General features: G+C 39.6%; 1 protein-coding gene across 1 annotated transcript in view; it reads right to left on the bottom strand.

The window, feature by feature from the left end:
* Positions 1 to 23432, bottom strand: part of LOC121958428 (RNA binding protein fox-1 homolog 3-like) — a 518131-nt gene that overhangs the window by 10480 nt on the left and 484219 nt on the right. The window contains exons 9-12 of the mRNA XM_042507330.1: positions 18280 to 18412; positions 16988 to 17027; positions 16757 to 16821; positions 7293 to 7371 (exon numbers count right to left, since the gene is read on the bottom strand). Of these exons, the coding sequence (XP_042363264.1) occupies positions 7293 to 7371; positions 16757 to 16821; positions 16988 to 17027; positions 18280 to 18412 (317 nt within the window). The remainder of the gene's footprint in view (positions 1 to 7292; positions 7372 to 16756; positions 16822 to 16987; positions 17028 to 18279; positions 18413 to 23432) is intronic.

Here is a 23432-nt window from a genome sequence, read left to right as displayed (position 1 = left end):
TGCTGTCAAGTGGGCCCAGTTTGATACACCAGATTCAAACTGACGCACGTCTGTTGATCAATCAATCAGTTAAAATAAATAAATAAATAAATAAAAATATATTTATATATATAATATAAAAAATATGTAGAATATAAATTATTGTTTTTGTTTGACTTTTAGTTTTATAACAATAAAACTAATTTTCCAAGGTTCTCCTCCCTATGTTTATATGTGCAGAGAGCATAAATTCCAAGTTGAATTAATATAATAATCTACAACTAATCTGACTTAATGACCTGCTTTACATAATAATTCATAATATTGTAAAACAGTCAATAGAGTTTAAACACAGAACTTAATTACAGCCAGCAGCAGACTCAATCCACAGGAGCACACTAAATTCTCACTACATCCTCACACAAAGCACACAATACAGTATTTACAGCAAACTCAGTTCACAAAGAATACTATATTTACACCATATCAATGAGTGGTGAGTTGGTATGGTAATAAATGTATAAATGTATGTAGTATTAATGTAATAATATTACCATCAATCCTGTTGGTAACATTTTAAATCACTCATTACTGCTAAAAAGTAATATATAACTGTAACACGTTACTTTTGCAAAGCGTTACCCCAACACTGGTTATAGTGTCCAATAATACGCCCTAATCCCCAGATTTCCTACCAGTAAACTGACATGTTGAAAATCAACTCCCTTTCTTCCTGTGTTTTTTTTCAACACGTTCTCACTCTGAACTCGTCACATAGTGCCACTCTGTTGGGACCTTCCGCGTCAACCTATGATGTTTTAGGTATTCTTGTGCGTCAGCTGTTTACATTCTGAGATGCTGTTACGGTGATGTCAACAAATGCACGTAGTGGGATGAAGCAGCACAGTCCCTATGTTTACACAACAGCGTTGACTGTCATGATGGTTGGGATTAGGCAACAAAGTCACAGATGGTTAGGTTTAGGCTAAAAGACACATGGTAAGGTGTAGGAAAAAGACACACACATCCACACGGAAGCAAACTCCAAACTCCAGCAAAAAAGTAATTTGTTTGTGGAATCCATGCACACTCCTTATATTATGTGGTTACCAGCAGCGAAACCACAAAATAACCACCTGATGCTGTCGTTCAGCATTTCAGGCGCACGCAAAAGGTTTTGTCTGGCCGCGTTGTCAAGTGCGTGTTGCATGTACATGGCTACTGCCATACAGCTGTCTGCCACCGTATGATAACAACACAACCGGTTCTGTGTGACCATGTTATCATCTGATGTGTCCGTGGGCATTGCATGTGGATGCTCAAGGTGGCTTTTGGCGTCACACTCATGCACTGAAAGCTCTGATAACGCTATTTGACGAGTCCCGAATGAGAGCGTGTTGGTGTTTATATGTCATAGACAGCATATCAAGCTGTTGTCTGCCTGTTGTAATGACATTCTAAATTTCTAAGGCGGATTACATGAATAGACAGATATCTCTTTACTCTCCTCTGAATGTTGTATCTGATTTTGACTTAGTCTTTGCAAATGACAGTGAGCTGGAGAGAAATGTTGGTAGGTAATGGAAATGGTGATGTAATGTTATGTAACTGTATTTTTTTTTTAAACAATGGGAACTGCCATTGGAGAATGAGAAGAAAACAGACTGAAAAACTATTCCAGACTCAGGGTGATACAAAAGAGTGTGAACTAAAGGACTCTGATCTGATCATCTGGGTGGGTGTTTTCAGTTTTCCGTTTCAGGACATTACACAGGCTTTTTCACTAAGGGGCTAGCAGGATAAATTCCATTTAATGTCCAGTCCATTTGGATTCAGACATTGGCATTGTCACATACATGTGCTCTGGATAATATTTAGATAGTTTTAGGTTTGCAGTGCATGTGTGAAAGGGGCTATAGAGGACTATCAGCCAACATGCGTCATGGAGCTTTGTGCCATTGTATCCTTGTTTGGGGTGTAAGGACCATTTACTGTGTGGGTGAGTGTCAATTAACGGTGGAAAACCATTTCATGCAAAAAAGCCCAAGTAAACCCACTTCCTACCTAATACCAAATGTCAGACTGATACATTCAGTTGTAACTGAATGTATCAGCCTGCAGGCAGGAGAAGAAAGTGAAACGCTTAGCAGCTAAAGAGCCATATATATTTGTCTCAGAAGTTCCTGAAGTATTACTCTGGTTCCAGACCTGTGAATCACATATTTGCAAGCAAAATGAGATGTTGCACTAATTGACATTGTAATCAATCCAAACAGAGCTTTCCAGACAAGATTGTGAATATGCACATCAGCTTCCTACATATCTTGGTCTATGACAAAATGGTGACAGATGGTGGTGAAGACACCAAAGGTGTGTGGTGTACATGCTATTGCAAGTCAACTTACAGACCTAACAAAAAGACATTTGATTAACATGAAAGAAATTTAACTGCTCAGAGCCACTGCTATCACAGCTTCATGTCCATGGAAAATCAAGTCTACGGGACAAATACTTCAATCACTACTGATTGGTTAGAGCTTTAGTGAACATGATGTCAAGCTGAATATGGTGAAACAAAATACAATTCAGTCTGATCATCAGTGGGGTGTGAATATTCATCAGGTGGATCCAAACATGACGAAAAATTGACCATATGTTGCTCTCTGTCTGCGAGTGTGACAGTAGATGATTGATATGGCTAAGAGGCATGTTGTTGCTGTATCCTTTAGCATATTTTGATGTTTTTTTTCTGTCCCCTGGGGAAACAGTGTGGTTGTATAGAGTAAGTACATCTACAGTATTAAATACAGTAGATGTTGGTCAGCACGCCTCAGGTTGGAGAAGCAGACTGAGGTCCCACACAAAGGCGAAGCAATGTACTGCTGTTGATAGGAGTCAGCAACAAAAAGTTATTTTAGCCACCTAACAAAGGCCCACCCCTCCAAAAAATCAGTATCAGTTTAGGTGTTGGCTATATTGAGAGTTCTCTCATTGCTTTATCTTTTGATCAGACAGACCGTTTTGATGGGGTAGACGTTAAGGACTTCGATTCCCCATCTATGCTCTGGTCAAAGCCACCAAACTCCATTAATAAAAAAAGTACATTTAGCTGTCTGAACATGAGAGCTGCTGGTCTAACATTGGTTCAGTCAGTGGTGTATTTGAACTTTAAAGGTCAAAGTCAAACAATTACACAAATATGGTATTAAGGTGTGTTAGTTAAATATAAAAATCAAAACTCAAGAAAATCACACTCTCATATCTGTTCACTAGAAGTCAAAAATGTTTGTCAGCATTCCTCAATATGCATGTAGAGCAAAGGTGGGATTATTGCTTAGTATGTGCAAGCCATAACCAGTTATGAAACAGTGAGAAACGTTTTGTGGAAATAATGTAGTTTTCTCCTTTAAAGCCATTCAGCAGTAATGGGATACCTGCTGCCTTGCACAATGCCGGCGATCAATGGGCTCTAACACACTTCTGCTTATTTTGCAATGGCTGTCATAGCTCTTGCTTCAGACCCTGCTATATATCATTTCCTCTTGCATTCAGATTCAGTAATGCATCAAACTCTTCCTCTCAACTTCAGGGTTTCATAATGCATCACTTCCTGCTAGCAATTCTGTTGCAGTTTCACCTCCTTTGGGCTGAACAGCTTGGAGTCCCATTAAGTCAGTCGGAAACTCAGCTCCAGTTATTGGCTCACTTAGAATGAAACCAGTTCTCTAAGGGGTGGAATGGCTCCACCATTTACTTAATGAATCAAATCTGAAATTTGTTGCTCAAACTGGAATTGCTGAACATTAGTACTCTCAATGTATGTAGAGGAAATGACTAATTGAAACAATAAAGGTAGAGAAATTACTTGATGGAAATAAAACAAGAGCAAAAGGCCGCCCCTAAGGAGCTGAGTTGCAGACCAATAACTTCAAGAGGAAAGGAGTGACAAGTGAGAAGGAGGGAGAGTAAAAGTTTTCCATTTCAGCTCTTTGCCCACCTCTAGCAGTTGTTTTTTCCACTACAGACATATCAATGCAAATACATTCAAGTCAACAGGGTGTAACAAAATGTCCTTTTCCAAAATAAGTACATTACATTGATGACTGACAATGCCAACACTCTGTCAATAGGGAAGCAACTTGAGAGTGATTCTTGTGTTTCAGGGTCACAATTGAAACCTGGAAGCATTTAGTTTATAGTTTTCCATGAAGAGGGTGAAGATTGTTATTTAGTCATTTCATGTAATTTTGTGTCTGTTTTGCGGGAAGGAAATGGGGCGTGTCTCTCTCTTTTCTAGTAGGGAGTGAAGCGACTGCACCCTCCTCTGTAAAGGCTAGCCTGCAACATCAAAGATGAAAAAGGTCCAATCAGTATTCATTGTAGAACCTTTGTAATATTGCTGTTAAAATTAACTTTTCTCTTTCATCCAATAAAAAACGTTCCTCCCTTTTTCCACTTTTGTGTAACTGAGAAGGATTTTGTGCACAAGGAAGTTAGGAAGTGTGAGGTGAAATAATGTGATTGTGTGTTTGTTGCATGTACATGAGCATGGATTTATAAGTAAGATAAGTTTTATGTTTTGATACTTGAAGACATTTTTCACCATACCAGATAAGGTATGAGTACATAAGGACATTACCTAGGCCACCATGGTGAGCAGCCCCTCAGTGATCAGCAGTGTCAGAAAAACATTTATTGTTTAAAACGTGAAACAGCTTCATTCTGTGTTTACAGTTGTTGAAATCACCCGGTACACTATAAATTTGATAACATGATTTCCTAGAAAACGGATTTCCTAGAAAAGGGTCAGAAAATGTAGTTTACCATGCCTTATTTGTATTCTGCTGGTTGCAAACTAGTCAAACATATTTATTTATCTTTAAATATGTTAAGAAAACATAACTTGCAGATCTCCTAACTTCATCATCAGTAAAATTCTTTGTTCTTTCTAAGTGTTAGCAACTTTCTGACTCGATCATGACAAAGTACTTTCACTTGTTATTTTTAGGTTGCAACAACTTCACATTCTTATGTAAATACAACAAATTTAAACTGAACTTAAAATTTTGTTAAACTAAACATAACTTGAGATTATTAGTTTTATATACTAACCTTTTTAAAGGCAATTGGTTTCCTAGATTTTTTAAGTAAGATCAACATGTCAGATTTTACAGTGAATGTTTAATTATAAATTAGAAGACGAAGACTCTGCTGCAAATAATTTGGCTCATGGTAAAAACCTGCTGATCATCTTGATCTTAAGTTATAAGAGTAAAAAGTTAAGCAGGTGCTTAGGAGAAACATCAATTCGTAATATGAAACTGTTAAATCTGCATTTTTCTGATTTTGATCACCTGGTCCTGGAGGGGAGGAGACTTGTGCTCCTGGTAAAAACCTCCTGAAAAATGAACACTGAAGGAAGTCCGATGTGGAGAATTTTCAGTTTGTTGTATTCTGCAATTCTAACCACTAGATGCCACCAAATCCCCCTGGCTCTTACAAATGACTTTGTTAAAACAAAGAAGGAGGACTGATACAGCAGCAGAGATAATCCTTTTTAATCTACACATTCTTCTTCCCTCTTGAAACCTAGCCCCTACATTATCCAACTTGACTGCCGACTTCAGTCACAGATTGGGGTGCATTACGCAGGCAGCAACTGATGGAAAAGATGCTTGGCAGGTTCAAATAGAGGTTAGCACTACTCTATGTGAAACAAACATACAGGCACCTTCTTCATATCATCAAGGCCTGTTGGCCCACTGGTACATGTAGCATCACACCCAAACCAACTCAGAGACTTGGTAAGCCAGCCCTGCCCACAAAACCTGCATCCACATGTCTGATAATGTTCCACAAGAGTCGGCCAACCTCTTGAGGCCATTCCTCCAGAATGTATGTCCTAATCACCACACAGAGGAGTTTGGCCTAAACTCACAGGAACTGAAAGGAGTACGAATCAAAATTCAGCCATATTTTTTTCTTTTTATGTAGAAAGTGGAAATACAGAAAAGAACCACACAAGGCAAGATATGTGAATGCATTTGGACTTAAATCACAATCAATGCCAGAAACTGTAGGTACAATAACTTACTTATCCAAGCCTATCAGCTGCATCAACATTGCCAAGATCTGGCAAGTTTAGTCTTATTAGTTTTTTTGGGGGGCTACGGCTCAGAATGTAAGGCATAATAAAGTTTGAGATTAATTGAGCATTTTTTGTATTATTGAAAATCATGACTGAACATTAGTAGTGAGTGGTTAGGATATGGGAGGATGGGAAAAAGGGAGGAATAATTTGAAGACAAAAGAGAAGAATGTTTAGAGTAATACAGAGTAAAACAGAGGCCACTGTTTTAATTAAGTAAATGAAGAGGAAAAAATGTCATAATTAATGAAGGCTTTTAGCTAGCAGCTGCACTAGGGGAGGAAGGGGGGTGTTTGGGGGTTACATGGTGGAGGTGGGAGGGCTTTTGATTTCCATCACCACAAGCACATCAGCACTCAAACCTCATCTCATCTGTCCAAGATGCTGTACTAAGTAGCAGCTCTAGCTGCAGCTGGTTTTGCACCAAAAAGTTTAATTCAAGCTCTCCTTCTATTTTCTTTCTTTTTGTGGTATATCTTTCTCTCCTACTCTCTTGCACGTCGAAGCATTTACTAGATGGTCGTTAATCTTTGGAGGAAATCCTTACATACACCCACAAAAGAAAACAAATTGTACTTTCAGTTTCTCCCCCATCTTCTGGGGTGCTCTGTTTCTTTGGAAATATATATATATTTTTCATCTTTGATGTTAGCTGCAAAGCTAGCTAAAAACAAACATTAACCATTTGACTATCTCCCCTTGCAAAATTTGAAGAGACTGTTTTCTGTCGGGGAATTCTCAGTCTCGATTGGATTTCAAGCAAGTAGCTTTTGGCCAATGAAATTGAATGGGGAGTTTGAGAATAAGGCAATGTCCCTTTTTCATTTACTGAAGTGGCAAAGATTCACATTAAACATTAAAATGGGGAGGAACACAACTCAAAGGAAACAGGCTCTTTTGTTAAAGATCTTCCATGATTATTCATAAAGCATCAGCAAATTATTTGATTTGAGATATTCATTGGCTAAGAGTAGTTCAACTAGTTTAACAGCTCATTTAAACATTTCAGTAGACCTTTGCTGGGTCTCCTGTAAAGCAAATCCGTGTGTCCAGATGCTTTGTCATACAGTGTTATCAAAGACAACAGTGTGAGGATGCTGCACCAGCCCCAGTTCATCATGACACCACAGACAGTCAGCAGCTAAGAAACAGGGAACAGACTCACCATAGTGCCCACACTGTATGTGGCTGCAGGACCAATCGTATGGTGATATGGGTCTGCTGTTGCATAGACTCTGCCATAACTATAGAAGAGAAAACAGGCACATGTTTACTGTCACAATATAGTAGCTTCTCCAAGATGTTGGACAGACAAATGTAGCTAGTGTAAACACAGTCTATTAATGGCTGCATTTATCAAGCATGGCAGTATCCCTCCAGGGAATTATGACTGTTGACCGACTGTTGACCGTCAGCCAATGTCAGGCCAATGTTAAGCATTTTTCTCCCTTTCTTCAGCGCTGTGACCTGCACCATTGGCATAAGTCGGCCCTTGTGGCTTCTGTTTTGGCTAATTCAGCATGCTGAATCCACATAGGATTTGGCGGAGCCTGTCACTGAAAGAAGTCACGCTGACTGGTAAATGGTAAATGGACTGTAATTGTATAGCGCTTTTCTAGTCTTATCTCAAAGTGCTTTCACACTACATTGCCACATTCACCAATTCAGACACACATTCACACACTAGTTGCTGAGGCTACCATACAAGGTGCCACCTGCTACTCAGTAATCATTCACAAGCACTCACACTCTGATGACACAGCATCGGGAGCAATTTGGGGTTCAGTATCTTGCCCGAGGATACTTCGACATGTTGCCCGGAGGAGACAGGGGGTTCAAACCGCTGACCTTTTGATTAGAGGATGACCCCACTCTACCAATAAGTCACAGCCGCCCCTGGAAGTTCAGCTTTGTGCAGAAGAGGAGAAATGAAAATACAGCAAATTAACAGCTGTACTCAAGAGGGACTGTAATGGAAATAAACTTATTATATAAGAGAAGATTATATTTTTTTGCCATAGGTCTCTTTGTCAGAAATTGTTGTGCTCACTGGCTAACTAGAATTTTGAATTCATCTTGTCGGTTTTCCTGTTTCCCTTTTTGAATGACAAATACATACTACTGCTTCCTGTTGGTATGGTGAGTTACTTCATCTCACACAGCCACATAATGTACATGCTTGTTGGCCATTGGATGTGTCTTTGTGATGTTTTTAAATGCTACTTTCTGGCCGGGACACAGGTGGCATAAGTCAGATGCTACAATTGACCTTTGTCGATACTAGTTCCTTGATGTCAAATTGGTGTGTCTGGGCCTTAACTCAGATTAGGGTATGGGTTAGATACTGTGAATGTGCCCTGACAATGATACTGATAAAGCAGTGGTTTGCATCCATAATGTACTCTCCTGGGGCCTCATATACAAAGGGTGCATACGCAAAGAAACGTGGCATATGCCCTTTTTCACACTCATGTTCAGATGTATCAAGTGTAAAATTAAATATGCAGTGCTCCATGGCAACGTCATGGGTGGCATATGCACGTTTCAACTGCTTTTGATAATGTCAAACCAATTACTCCTCTAGTGATGTGCACATCCGAGACATACTGATGAACTTTTAACCCATCCACCTGTCATCAGTTAGATGAGTGGATATAAAAGAATGCGCAAAATGTGCAGAAAACAATGTTAACACGATGGCAGCTTTAGCGTTAGTAGAAGATATTGCAAATGGCGTAGTGCGAAGAGAACGCATATTTAGAGAGGATTTTATGGGCATACAATGATGACTGGCTCATCTTTAGGTTTCCAGTGGCAATCCTCTTGGAACTGTGTGCGGAGCTGCAGCCGGTCTTGGAGCACGACACGGCGAGGAGCCATACGCTGCCTGTGCCCATACAGGTGCTGACCATACTGGGCTTCCTAGCGACTGGGGCATTCCAGAGGGAGCTGGCCAACCGATCGGGACTGTGCCAGTCGACCCTGAGCCGAGCCATGCCAGCTGTGTAGGACAGAATTATCTGCATGTCAGCCCCATATATCAAATTCTTATACAATGCAGTTGAACAGGCCAACTAAATTAAAGTGCAATTTGCAGTGAGAGCCAGTTTTCATAATGTAATCGTAGCTATTGACTGGACACACAATGCTATAAAAGCACCATCACAGGGTGAATATTTATGTTAACAGGCAGCATTTTCATTCGATCAATGTACAGATCATATGTGATGCGCAAATGCAATTTGCGAACATTGTGGCAAGGTGGCCTGGATCAACGCATGATTCATTCATTCAAATGAACAGAATGGTTGGGAACAGACTACAAGCCGGACACAGTGCGATGGGTGGCTTCTTGGTGAGTAAATAATTTATTCATTTAATTGTTCTTATATTAATCCCTCTGACACGCATTGAGCATGTGCGCCCCCGAATATCATCCTGTCTTCACAGCATAATTACTTTTCAGTGGTTCAAGTTAGTGACTTGCTGTTTGCTGTCTGTCTGTGTAAAGTAATTATGTCAGTAAACACGTGCATAAAGTTTGAAATTACATGATCAGCCTCACCTTTTCCCCTGCGCACTGCTGCATGCATTTACAACAATAGTGTGTGATCCATGTAAGTGGTGTGTAAAATGAACAAATGGAAACTGTAAATCCATTTTGCACATAAAATATACCTTAAAGAGCATCTTCAACACACATTCTGAAAAACTTCCCAGTTTTACTCATCGCTTATGTTTGTGTTATCCTATGGTGCAGAGAAGGGAATCCTAGGTGCAGGGCCTATATAGATTAATCTGCATATTCAAATGGGGGTGTGGAGAAGGAGGAGTCTGGTGTTCCTACACATGCGCTCAATTGCATGCTGATTGGGATGTACAAAGGAAATGTGCTTGGATTCATGCATACACACAGTTTAATACATCTGTATTTGTTTTTTTGTGCGTACGATGTTTTCTGGATTTAAGCGTATGCCATGTTTCAGTAGGAAATCTACGCAAGTCTTTGTACATGAGGCACCAGGTCTGTTCGCTACAAAATCAAGGTATGGGTGAAAAACTTGCTAGAGGGCTATGAGGGCAAATCTGATCCGTCAGCTTCTAATGACCCCTGTTTCAAAAGCTATTTCTAAATTCCGTGTGCATCATTGCACCTTAAAGAGTAATTTAACAGCCAATCCACATTTTTTTCAGTTGAAAAGCAAAATATATGGGTATTCAGTAGTTTATTGTAGTAGTATTGTTGACTGATTCAGATCCAAGTGTTTACCTCTGAGTGTAAAGTAGGTATATTGTGTGTGTGTATATATATGCATCATGACTGCCCTCTAAAGGTTGAAACTTGCTAATACAATTGAATTTTGCTATTTGTTGATGCTGGTGGCAGGAGCTGCTTTCATCACCAACTGAGCCCCCTGCTGCCGCCCTATCCCTATCACTGCCCTCTCACCAACTGACTTCTTTGTGAGTGTGCAGGGGGCAGGGAGGTGTTTTGGTTCAAGAGGCAGCATGTTTGGGTGACTGGGTGTATCTTACCCCCTCCCCCAGCCCTACCCATTTTTGAGACTTTTTTCACCTTCCAGGGACAAGGCATTCAAGCCAACAGTGAGGGGGGTTAGTTACTCTTTAAGTATCCCTAAAGTACACACACATCAAACAGCAAACTACACATGGCCACAGTATTTCATTTTTCCCAGACCCTCACAAACTACTGACTTCATATGCTGGAATGATACCTACCCCATGTTTGCTGTATGTCAATTAAGGCAATCTAATATGCACGTCACATCTTTTAAAATAATAAAGGATGTGTCAAGGATCATGCATCCACAACCAATTATTCTAGGTGTGGTTCTGGGTGGAGTGAATACGTTCCAAACAAAATTAACTTAATTACTGTATATATGTGAACACGCTTGTTGGTATTTTGAATTGAGAGTTCTACATTTATTTTCCCCACTTTTGAACATATGTTGTCCTGGATTTACCACCTGCTTGGAACTCCTAAAAGGTAAAAACAGCTTGGCAGCTCTGAAGAAAGTTTTTCTATGTGAGGCAGTAGATTCATGATCACAATTACATTTTGACTTATTCCCCAGACATTAAACTAAATGGATTCTTGAACCAGTACAAATCAAAGGGGAATTTAATACTCTGATAAATACTCTGTTAATTGTTTCCTCCTTCCTCAACTCCAACCACCAGACATAAACCTTGTGCATACTGGCTTTGATTGAATAGGTTTGATAATGGATAGAGAGTGCCAACTAACCACAATAAGTATGCATGAGACACATAAGGCACTGGGTCGTCGATTTTAACTGGAGTCCGGAGGAGAGATCTATAATCATTTCCTCCTCTCACTCACACTAAGAACAGGCCTATGGGATGAAATGCAATCGATGTCTCCCTATAAATGTACGTTGTAAAGGTGAGAGTGTGTGATTGCAATGATTTGTTTTACTCTGTTTTACCCATTTCAATTCATGGGAAAAAGGGGACAAGTGTTTTATCTTCCAGATGATGGGGAGGGATTGTAATAAAAGTTACGCCAGACAGCTACAGAAGGAAAAAGGGCGAGAAAGATAAGAAAAGAAATGGGCAGAGTGATAACAGTAGTAGATAGCTGAAGGGAAGGGGAAATAAAATTATTCACAAAGAAAAAAAAAGAAAACATCCAATGGGGGAGGGAAACAAAGACAGAGGGAAAAAAGCAAATATAGGTTACTAAAGGAAGAAAATACATAGAAGAAAGGGGCTGAAGCTAAGGACATAGCAAAAGAAGATAAAAGAAAGGACATCACTTGGGATAGAGCTAGTGCATTTCTCTGATGGCATCCCATACCTCCCTCCTTCTATGCCATCTTATTCTTGCCCTCTTCCTCCCCACACTCTATGTGCCCCTAACTGCCATCTCCCCCTATATCTCTCTGTCTGTCTCCTGGGGCTTATTCAGAGTCTTTTCACCAGCACTGGCTTGGAACTAATCCCCTCCCTCAACATCCCTCCCCTTTCTCATTCCACTCCTCCATCCCTCTTTCTGTGATGCCACAAGACCGCTTTATTTATATTCCTCTCTTCCTGTCTGGTTTGTTTATTCTCCTCTAAAAGTAAAAGGAAGCCAATGTAGCTCCGGAGGGCAAAGATAAGAGGCTGTGGGGGTACGATACTATGTGTTTGACTATGTGTTACAGAGGAAAGCCTAAAGGGAGGGGGGTAATGGAGCGTACATGGAGGGAGGAAGGCAGGAGGTAGAGGTAGTGTTTAGGCCTGCAAATAATAATCTTTATCAGTGATAAACTGCAATAATTTTTTGATTACATTGGGTCCTAACTGGATGTGGTACAAGGGAGCATGATGTGGTGTACCGTTGTGAGCTGAACATCATTTTGGATGCCCTGTCTCAACATAGTCCTGTTGCTCTCATTTAAAGCACTGCAATGGATGAGGAATGGCTGAGGAGTTATTTATACAATAACTTCTTATTTCCTTACAAAAACTTAAATTAGGTGGCAGCTGGCTGTAAGGGGATACCTGGTAGCTGAATGTTTCTGGTAAATATTGTCAGCCCATTCTTATTCTGAACTAAAGAAGTGCCGCTTTTACACGATTGGTGCGACGCCAAAAGGCATGTTTTTCATATGCATGAAATGCTGCTGAACAGTGTTAGGTGAGCGCACAGCTGGACAGAACCGGCCATGGTGTTATTACACATAGGTGGCGAGCTGGACAGTGCATGCCGTGTCCACATGAACCGCAGCAGAACAGCATCAGGTCGAAATGCTGACAGTATTGATGTAATATAAGGAGCACAAGGTTGGGTGAGAAGGAGAGAGTCTGGTGTTGGCTTTTGTCTGAGTGTGATGGGGTTTTTTCTACACCTTACCACGTGCCTCTTTCTTCTAATCCTAACCATCTGTGCCAGCAGTACCATCTTGTCTACACATAACCATGTGCTGTGTCATATAACATGTGCATTTGTTGGCATCACGGTAGCGCCATCCTGTAGCATAAACAGCAGACGCAGATGGATATCAAAATAATAATAATAAGTAATAAATAGACTCAGAAGTCCATTGCAAAGCAGCAGCATGGGATTACTTTGCATGAGAGCAGGCTGGTATTGTTGTGTGGGACCTCAGCAGAGCTTGCTAGTTTGTTTTACAAAGTGGAGATATTAGTATGATATAGTATGTTAGCTACAGCAATGATTTATATACCCATAGTAATGTTGTAAATATGAATAATAAGGGGCTGGGCACCAGGTTCTACTCTTATGTCCACTCTGTGTCAACTTCCATTAGCACGGAAGCAGGTTGCATCTCAAGTTGCTAAGCAATCCTTAACCAGCACTGTGTCATAGCCCTCTTACCAGAAATTCTGAGTGCAGAGCTGATTTCCTTCCAGGTGTTTCTTAAGTGTGTATTGGGCCTGAAATATTGTCCGTGGGAGAGATGTTATGCTCAGGTTATATGATCGTCTGTTCCATTTATCACAGACTGATATTTGCAAAAGAAAGGAAAGGCATCTGCCGGTTGTGATTGGTTGTTCATAGTCTCATGACATGTGGTGCACACTGCTGCATTCCAAAAGTAGAACTCTGTCCATCTCAGGGTGCAGGGTGCATGTTGTGACAGCGTCAGCATGGCTTCTGAGCCACACGTCTTCATTGATAAGAATAGAAATGAGTGCACAAAAACTATGGAATATGTATGGCCCCTAAAGAAGTAAGTACTCGCTCGTCTTTTCAGTGGTTATGTTTCCAGTCTCATTTCTCTGAGCAATCAGTTGATAGGCATGTAGTTTGTTTAAATGATGTAGCAGAGTCAGATGTAACATGTTTGTGGTGGTGTAATAGTTGGACGCTCGCATGCTGTTGGGACACAGTGTCAGTCTCAGTCAAATCTGAGATGAGGATTGTTGGACATATTCTCCTAAGACTTTTTTTGTAGTATAATAATCAGGTGACTGATGCCTGTTTATACGGTTACACTGTGTTCAAGAACTGCTGGTAGCCAATGCAGCACGACTTTTCATAGTAGAGATAAAAATCTAGACAAAAGAATGATACTGTTAAAGAGCATTCACAAAATGGATGCATATAGACAGTGCTAGCCATGTGTGTGTGTGTGTGTGTGTGTGTGTGTGTGTGTGTGTGTTTGTGTGTGAGAGAGAGAGAGAGAGAGAGACTTTCAGTCCCCATCCAGTTTTTGTAAGGCCTCTCTTATCCCACAATGAATATATCTCCAGCACCCCCAGCATCTGCCCTGTCTCCTTTCAACCCAACCTCAGCTCCACCTCGCTGCCTGGGTTTGCCTTTAAATCAGCAGAGCTTAAAAATTAGAATGAGAGAAACCCAGTATAAGAGATGAGATGAGGAGTGGAGAGGGATATACTACACATTAGCAACAAAGGGAGAACGAGTAACAGTGGGAGTGAGAGAGAGGGAATGTGTGAGAGGAGGGAAAGAAAGAGAATGAAATAAGTCTTGTGGAGGGAGACATGCCCCCTCACCTGCTCTGCTCCTCTCTGCTGTTTTCATAATCCTCCCAAGCGCACTGCTCGCTTCTTGCCTCTGATAAATCTTACATTATCGAAGGCCTACAGGCTCCTGCTGTGGCTGTTTCTTATAAGACCTGTCATGCTCAATCTCCCTAAGATTAGCTCCCCAAGCACCTTCATATACATGCATACCCACAGCGCAGTAGTAGCAGGTGCGCACAACACTCACACAAACACAAACACAAACACACACACACACACACACACACACACATTTTTCTATAAAAACATATCAGTTTTGATCTGGAGGAATCACTAGCTCCCAGAGGCCTGAGCACATCTGCACAGGGAGGAGAGCAGCAGCTTTGGGCAGGGGCATGGACAGGGGCAGGACAGGTTCAGAGATCAGAAGGGAGGGGGTGACGGGGAGCTTCAAAGGGAATGACAGTCGAAAGGTGGAGTGGATCAAGCTGCTCTCTGCGGCCTTTTGTTCTGAGTACACATAGTGTTACACAGCCCTATGGCAGGATGTGAAATTGCCTGTAGTTGTGGTCATCATCTGTCTAGGTGATGCGATGCTCTGTGGACTGTTGGCTTGTATACAGTATGACATTATCTACTACTGTGGCCTGTGTCATGAAACAAGTCAGTAGCCATGCTAGCTATGGTATCTTTGGGCATAACTGAAGTATTCCACCAGTACAAAGCTGGCTCAGTGTTCACTGCATAAGACCACCATGGTAACCAATGTTTTGGGGCTAATGTTCTATTAAGGTCAGAGGATCAGATCAAAACTTGTCAACAATTCGACCACTGACCAATTAGACCACTGGAAAAAAGATGATCATCATTAATACAGGCGCCAAACATGGACAAAGGTACTGAGTTTATAATAAAATGACAAGTGATAGAGAGCAATAGAGAAATTTTTATAGATCTGTAAAAATCACTTCACTAACAGCCATGTATCCATGATAGATTTAAAATAAGACTCCAATCAGAGTACACTAACAGTCTAATATGTGGTGATTCTAGTTACATATTAATTTAGCACTGGTAATTATCTTAATAACTTACAAATGCAATATTTCTGTGAGACCAGTTGCCAGAAGGAAATATTGGCACTGTATGTTTCTGATAACCATAAATATGTCACATTTGTATACTTCAAATGTATCACACTGTATATAATCTACTGTTTCTAAAATGTGTTATTCTATTGTACTCATAGAAATCTTTTTTATATTGCACCTTGTTTTCACCACACTTTCCACTGAGGCAAAAATCAAATTTCCCTGCAGTTATCACTGTTTTATGTCATATTATATCATGTATTCAGCACGTGGTTCTGTTGATGTTGTTTGTAATTAAGAATCCTGCCCTTTTTTGTGCTCGCTGGGGAGCCTAGAGTTAACTACACTAGCCAGTTACATGCACTGTGCATTTGACAAGTTGATTTTACTTAAAAAAATAAAATAAAATCTTGGAAACCGATTGACTTGAAAAACATTAGAAATTATAACCATTAGTTTTAAGTTATGTTTACTTTATATCTTACTGTTAACTACATTTTATAAAGTTGCAATTTAAAAAAAGGAAACCTAATCTCTCTGAGTGTTAGCAACTTCAGTAAACCAAGTTTTAACTGTGCCTTATATCTGTATTCTTTGGTTGCAGACGAGTCAGTCATATTCTTATTTTTTTAAACACATTAGGAAAACAGATCTTGCAGATCTCAGATCTTCATCATTGGCAAAAATCCTCTTTGTCATGATCAAGTTAAGTCAGATTAACTTGATATACTGAAGTTGCTAAAGAAGAAATTATTTCACAAAATTATAAGTAAACTCATCATTTGGTTATGAACTAAACTTACTTAAGAGTTAAGTGTAAGATCAACTTATCAGTTTTCACAGTGTGTATCTTAAATAGATGTGTTGATCTTGAATTTTTAATTTTTAAAAACTGAGACACCATCCACATCACAAATGTGGTTTGAAGGCCAGTAAGGGATCCATAGACAATGTTTTAGAAATGCTGAATGTAAATAAGTTATGTAATCATGGTTATTTACAGTGTCACCAATGTATACAGAGTGACTTTAAATGACCCTCAGAAGCAACATACCTGTCACTGAATGCAGCTGCAGCAGTACCAGCTGGCTGGGCATATCTGTAAGCTGCATACCCTCCCTGAGGAGAGATGGACAAATTCAACACCACCTCAATGTACTGTCTTTAGCTAAAGCACTGGATCAAATGTTGAAGACACTCAGTACCAAATTATCATTGTGATTGATCGTAGTGAATACATTTCATGAAGAATAAATACAAATACATAGAGATAGATCTGACTTACATATATTTCTGCTCCATAAAAGCCATCCTGATAGACCACACTGTTGACACAAGATGTTAAACATTAACAATGTTTTTCTGCACTGATGTAAAATGAGGGTGATGCTGAATTTTAGTCAAGAACTTTTAACCCTTTAAAGCCTGAGCAAATCTGCTTTATTTCTTTCTAAAACATGGAAAAACGCAGTGAGCAACTTATGAAGTATGACCCAAGAATTTGCAAAAAGTGCAAGAAAACCACCTGAAAATGAGCTAAAAACATTGACAAAAAGAAAGACAAAACAAAACAAAATGACCCGGAAAAGTGATTCAGTAATAATAATACTGTATATTTGCTTTGAAAAAAGAAAAACTTTCTAAATTTAATTATGTCTGTGAATTTGTTGTCAAGTTACTCATTAACCAATTTGCTCAAGTTAAAGGGTTAAAATAAATAAAATAAAGGTGTCTGAATGAATGAATCCAGGTTTTAAAGGGTTTGTTTTCCCTAATAGTCATATCAGGAACTCATACTTAGCTATAACCAGATAGTTTTCACAAATAAGTCCCACATTCCCTTAGTTTGACCTCTACATCCAAACTAAGCATCACAATACATTTCTTCTTATTTTTGATGCAGTCATTCTTTGGTTTTTAAAACTAAATTTCAAATAGTTTTAGTTTAAATACAATACACGGCCAAAATCAAAGGATATTTATTTTACCACCGTACAGTAAATTACTTATTCAGTAGTTCCATGTGGTCAAACTGCACTAATGGTCCATTATTCTTCCCTCATCCTCCTGCCTTTTCTCTCTCTGTCTCCATCTGCATTTCTCTTTTTTTCCCTTTCAACCCTAACACGCTCTCTCAGACATCTATTCTTTTTCTCTCTCTCTGCATGTCTCCCCCTTTCACGTTCATCAGGTCTCTCGCTCTCTCTGGAGTGGGCCTACTGGAGTGTGCAGGGCAGGTCATAGTAGTACATTCACAGCTGAATAAAGAATGACACATTAGAAAAAAGAGAGACAAATTCGGCCACTCCGGAATCAAAGAGCAATTTTCCGCTCTATTAGAAAGCAGCTTTTTTGTTTTCAACTCACCATTCTTCTGTTACTGCATGTGTGTGTGGTTTTTAGCTTCTGTGTTTGAGTAGCTCTGTGAATTACATTTGTGCAGGTTTAAATCTTAGAGATGTGTCATACAGGGTTTATATGATTATGTGTATTTGTTTCAGTTGGATGTGAGTGTGTGTGTGTGTGTGTGTGTGTGTGTGTGTGTGTGTGTGAGAGAGAGAGAGTGCAGGCACTGACGCTCCATAGGCAGGGATGGGTGGAGGAGGAGGTGCAGCACGGAATGTGTTGTAGACGGCCCGACCCCTCCCTCTCAAATGGGCCCCTCTATAGGCCACGGCGGCTCCTGTGCTGGGGTATGGAAACCCTGTCACTGAGAGAGGAACATCCAGACACACAGAGAGGTGGGAAGAAGCACAAAATGTTACAACAAGTTTCATGTTTTACTTTGCATAAAGTCACTCAGATATGGCTGCTACTTCGCTTTGTAAACAAATACCATAAAAAGAGCAAAACCAAGAATGTGTGACCTCATCTGTTATTGTTCTCTAATTTTCCAAACCTGTTTGTGGCTCTCAGCTCCAAGCTCACTGTTTCCTGCTGAAAAAGTTAATATTTAAAGGTTTACTGTGCAGGAATTGTTGGTTACGGTTTGTAGTATTGCAGAAAGTGAAAACCAACTCCAGATTCACTCTTGTTCAATATATTTGTAATTTTTGGCACTGTTTCTTTTATATCTCCTTCTTAGATGTGTGCTACTTACTGTCTGGCTCTTGGTGACTAACTTTTTGTAAAGTCCCAACCAGGGTTAATACAGCTTAAGGCAAGATAGATTAAAGACTTTCTAATGACACTTGAAAGGAAATGTAAGACCAGACAGGCACAGACAGGGGCAGGGTCTCTGCAGATAAATATGCCTCACACTGGGAGTGGGTCATAAGTGTTGATTGAAAGGGATTGGAGGGGGGGGGGCGCATAGTATATAGGGATTTTTCTGGGACTATTTTCAGCGGAGGATTGCAACATGAATTGAAATTTAAGCTGTGTGGACAGCATTAGAGCTCAGTGAAACAGAGTAATACAATATATCAAACACGTTCTCATCCCGAGTCATCACATGTTTCCGCTTGCAGTGGCTGCTGTTTACATTCTGGGATAGTATTACTGAAATGTCAACAAATGCACATGGTGGTATGACACTGCACAGGGTTATAACAGACAGACATGGTAACCAACACTGGTACATCAACAAATGCATGTGCTGGCACTGGTGGTTAGAGTTTTGAAATGAATGGTTAGGTTTAGGAGAAGGAGGCGCATGTAAAGTGGGGAAAATAAGCATCATATTCAGACAGAAAGCCAACACCGGACTCCTGCATGGAAGTCTGAGGTTTGTTTGATGTATCCACCGCTCCTCCTGCCTGCCCTGTGGGCGCCGTCATGCTTCTTATTATATTAAATTACTACCAGCACTATTTCAACTTGAAGGCGTCCTGCCACATTTCATGTGGACACAGCAGATGCTTTCTAGCTGTCTGCCGATGTATAATAACACTGTGAATGGTTCTGTTTGGCCACATTCTCACCTGATGCTGCGGCAATTCATGTGCATGACATGTAGAAGCTCCACCTCCAAGATATTGTAATGGAGCTTCTATCATCATGTTTGCGCCCAGGTGTGTTGCATATTGTTATGAGAATGGAATTGGTTACTTTTACCTACCTGTACACTGATGATTCATGTATGCTCTAATGAGGATCTAATAGACCGAAGGCTCAGAATAACGTAAAACACTGCATCGATGTAAGTGTGTGGAAATCTTTTCTACAAATTTTGACACATTTTTTTTTTTTTTAAAAAGTCATGTTTTATTGTGTTTCTACCAGGGCTATCAACTTTAACACGTCAATTGCAATGAAATTTATGATCAAACACAACGTGTTCATTTTTTTAAATTGTGTGAAGGCCTACATTCCTGTATTAACTGATATAAGCTGGCAAATGCATCAATACAGCCTGCAAATAAGTATTTTGAAGTGTGTGAATTGCCACACACTTGCGCTACTAAATGAGGGGAAATTGACCAGTCAACATCAGTCACCAATGCTGTCATTTGACTCCTAATCAAGACAATCTGGTAAGACTTGTTTTACCTGATTAATATGAACTTCAAAACTGTTAACTGATAAAAAAAAATGTAATTAATCAATATTAACTATTGAAATTCAGTGATTAATCGCAGTTCAAAAAATTAATCAGTTTCTGTGAAAGAATAGTTCCTTAATGGAGACTTTCTATGCTGATTCAGACAACAATAATGGTTTTTAATTCTGGTTTCAATGAAAAAGCTCAATTACCTGTCAATCTATAACAAATTCTAATGTGTTGACTTCTGACAAGAACAACTTGCCAGAATGTAGCAAAAATATTGGATAGAGGATGGAATGGAGTGGATCGATAGAGGGATATGCATAATGAAGGGAACAAGAGGAGGTGTTCCTGTGAGAGGTGAGCTGGCAGAGTCAGTAAAAGTGGCAGCAAGGCCTGCATGGAGGTTGGGATCACTGTTTGGCAGCAGGGACACAAAGCAGATGGCCTGTATTGTTTGAAGAGGCAGATTTAGCCTGAGGCCATCCTTCATCATGCATGTATACTCACAAACACACATGAGGGTCACCCCTACAGGCATGTGGCATGGTGATGTGATGTTTAGCTGAAGGTCCCTGTTCAACCTTCAGTCAACAGGGGAGCAAGGCCTTCATATGCAGGCGCACACACAAATACACACACATATCAGAACTACTCATGGACAAAAACATATGCACATACAGACAGTGTGGCATGGTATCCTTCTTTACCAGGGCCAAGCTCTAATTATCCACAGTGCTCTTTCGACATTGCACTTAAATCTCTGCGAAAATGGAACTACACAGATGAGTTCTCTGGATTCTGGGTAGACAATGTCTTTGGTACTGGCATATAACAATGTATGCATAATATTCTTATGTACAAGAAAGTGTGAAGAAAGACATTTAAATGAACATTACTCATGATTCATAAAAACACTGAGGCCCTGCCCCCCCTCGCTTGAAATCTGCGATTGTAAACAGGCCTCACATCCTGCTGACTGTTGTCCTCTCCACTCACTCATTGATTTGATAACATTACAGAAATTAATTTAATAGAAAATGCATCTGCATGCAAGCATACAGAGATTCAACATCTTAAATAAACATTAATTAATTAATTAATACATTCATTAATTCAGTCCTTCATTCATTACTCTTAACTGCTAATCCTATTCAGGATCATTGGAGGAAGGGTGGAGTCTATCCCAGCAGACACAGAGTGAGCCCTGGACAGGTGCAATTAAACTATGAGTGGTTATGATTAGAGATGGCTCTTGAGTTAGTAATCAAATCAATTTCAGTACATTTTTATATCTTCTAATATGTGGTCTTGGGCTGTACCTATAATAACCTATAATAAATGTACTATGTATGTATAATATTCCAATGCTAGTATAGCTGGATAAAAGTATCAAATCACCTGTTGTCAATGTAGAAAATGACATTTCCTCTTGCGGTTGTAAAACACTCATTACTTATGAGTTTCATCACTGCAAATAGTTTCCCACGACTGCATTCTTTAATTTCTCCTCTTTCATGTACATATTCTGACTTAAATGCTGTACACTCCAGATGCACTACAAACTGTATCTGTGTATAATGTGTGATTAATTCCTATGTGATTCTACAGAACCTGGTTATGCTGCATATTGTTTGATTTCAGTGGACTTCAACAAGCTATTTGGCTGAGCCATTTCCACCTGAACAACAAAGTATTCACACAATTCCAAACTTTGTAAAAGCAACAACATCAGTAAATGCTCTAAACATTGCACACGAAGGCATAACATCACTCCAAAGACCTTTTACTTCACACTATTCACTCAAATAAACTCAAACAACAAGTTTTGTGGTCAAAACTTGTGTCTGGTCGAACAAAACTAGAAATAAGTAATACACAATTCTATGCCTTTTTTTCAGTATATGCCATTTGGAGAAAACATGGAGTCTCTAGGCTTAAATGGCTAGGAGGAGAAAGCATGGTGGCTGTGACACCGTGGAATATTTACTGAGAAAGGCTATGCTTTTCCCCATGGATTTTCCATGCTCTATGTCTCTTGGTTTAATACTTCTAATGACATCTAAGTGACATAAAACATATATATACATGCAGCAGCATCTCTCCTGATGCTTACAGCTTGCAAGTTCATCTCACATTTGTTGTGTTTAGTTTAAGACCTTCTTTATTCAAATGGAGATATATTTAAATAAAGACAATTTTCAAGCAGAGACCTGAAAAGGGGGATCAGCTTAACCTCAGGGACTGGGTTGTCCTTAACAGACGGATACTAACATTATGTCTGATACTGATTAAAAATAGTATAAGAATAGTAGAAGCAGAGAAGGGAAAGCACTGTGGTCTTCTGTATGGAAGCATGAATTTCTTTCAAAATAAAATGGCCTGATATTAGTATTCCGTTTCTGTTAGTGATGGATTGCTAAATTAGAGGTCTTCAGAGTTGTTTTCTGTGCTGTTTGAAACTAAATTAAAGGAGTGAGATCAAACTGGTTTTGTAAAAGGGATTTATTTTCATGTGTGGTGCATTTAACATGGTCTGACCTTTAATTTTACTTAACCTTTTTTAACCAACATTTGAAAATAGTATGCCTGATTTATGTAACTGTCCTGAAAACCTGTCCCCTATGATAGAGCAACGGTTTTCATATTGTTTGTCTGCAACAAGTAATCAGGAATTCAAATTCAGTGTAACTGCACAGAATATATATCATACAACTGTTCACAATCTGCTAGTATTAGCTGTCTTCCCATATACTAAAACATAGCCACTATTGTACAGCTAACTCTTTTTAGTTATGCCGGGTTCAGACTGCACAATATAAACTGGATTACAGTCCAACATGGTCCTATGTGTGTGTCGGATGTCCATTGTTTAGTTCATGTCATAGTAGACTGTCTGGAATGCCTCGCATCCTGACAGAACTTGTAGCATGTAATTTTTTTTTGTTTTGTTTTGTTTATCATCCATGAATCTAGGAACACAGAGAAACTGGGGTAGCTGTATGACATCAATCCCCCAGCTCTTTTGATATTTCTTCCAGGTACTACAACCACAAAGTAAAAAAAAAAATACTGGCTTAAAACAGCAGAGGGACTAGCAGAGTACTGCTGTAAGCATCAACAAACAAACCATAAAATTTACAAATACTGTTTGGGCCTGCAGAGGGTGTCAGCTTTACAGACACAGGTCTTTATTTCTCATTCCATCTGTATTTTTTTCCTTTATTCTTAAGTTAATGCATAA

Source organism: Plectropomus leopardus, chromosome 19 (genome assembly GCF_008729295.1).
Source record: "Plectropomus leopardus isolate mb chromosome 19, YSFRI_Pleo_2.0, whole genome shotgun sequence".
Classification (NCBI taxonomy): Eukaryota; Metazoa; Chordata; class Actinopteri; order Perciformes; family Serranidae; genus Plectropomus; species Plectropomus leopardus.
This window is presented reverse-complemented; position numbering and strand designations above follow the sequence as displayed.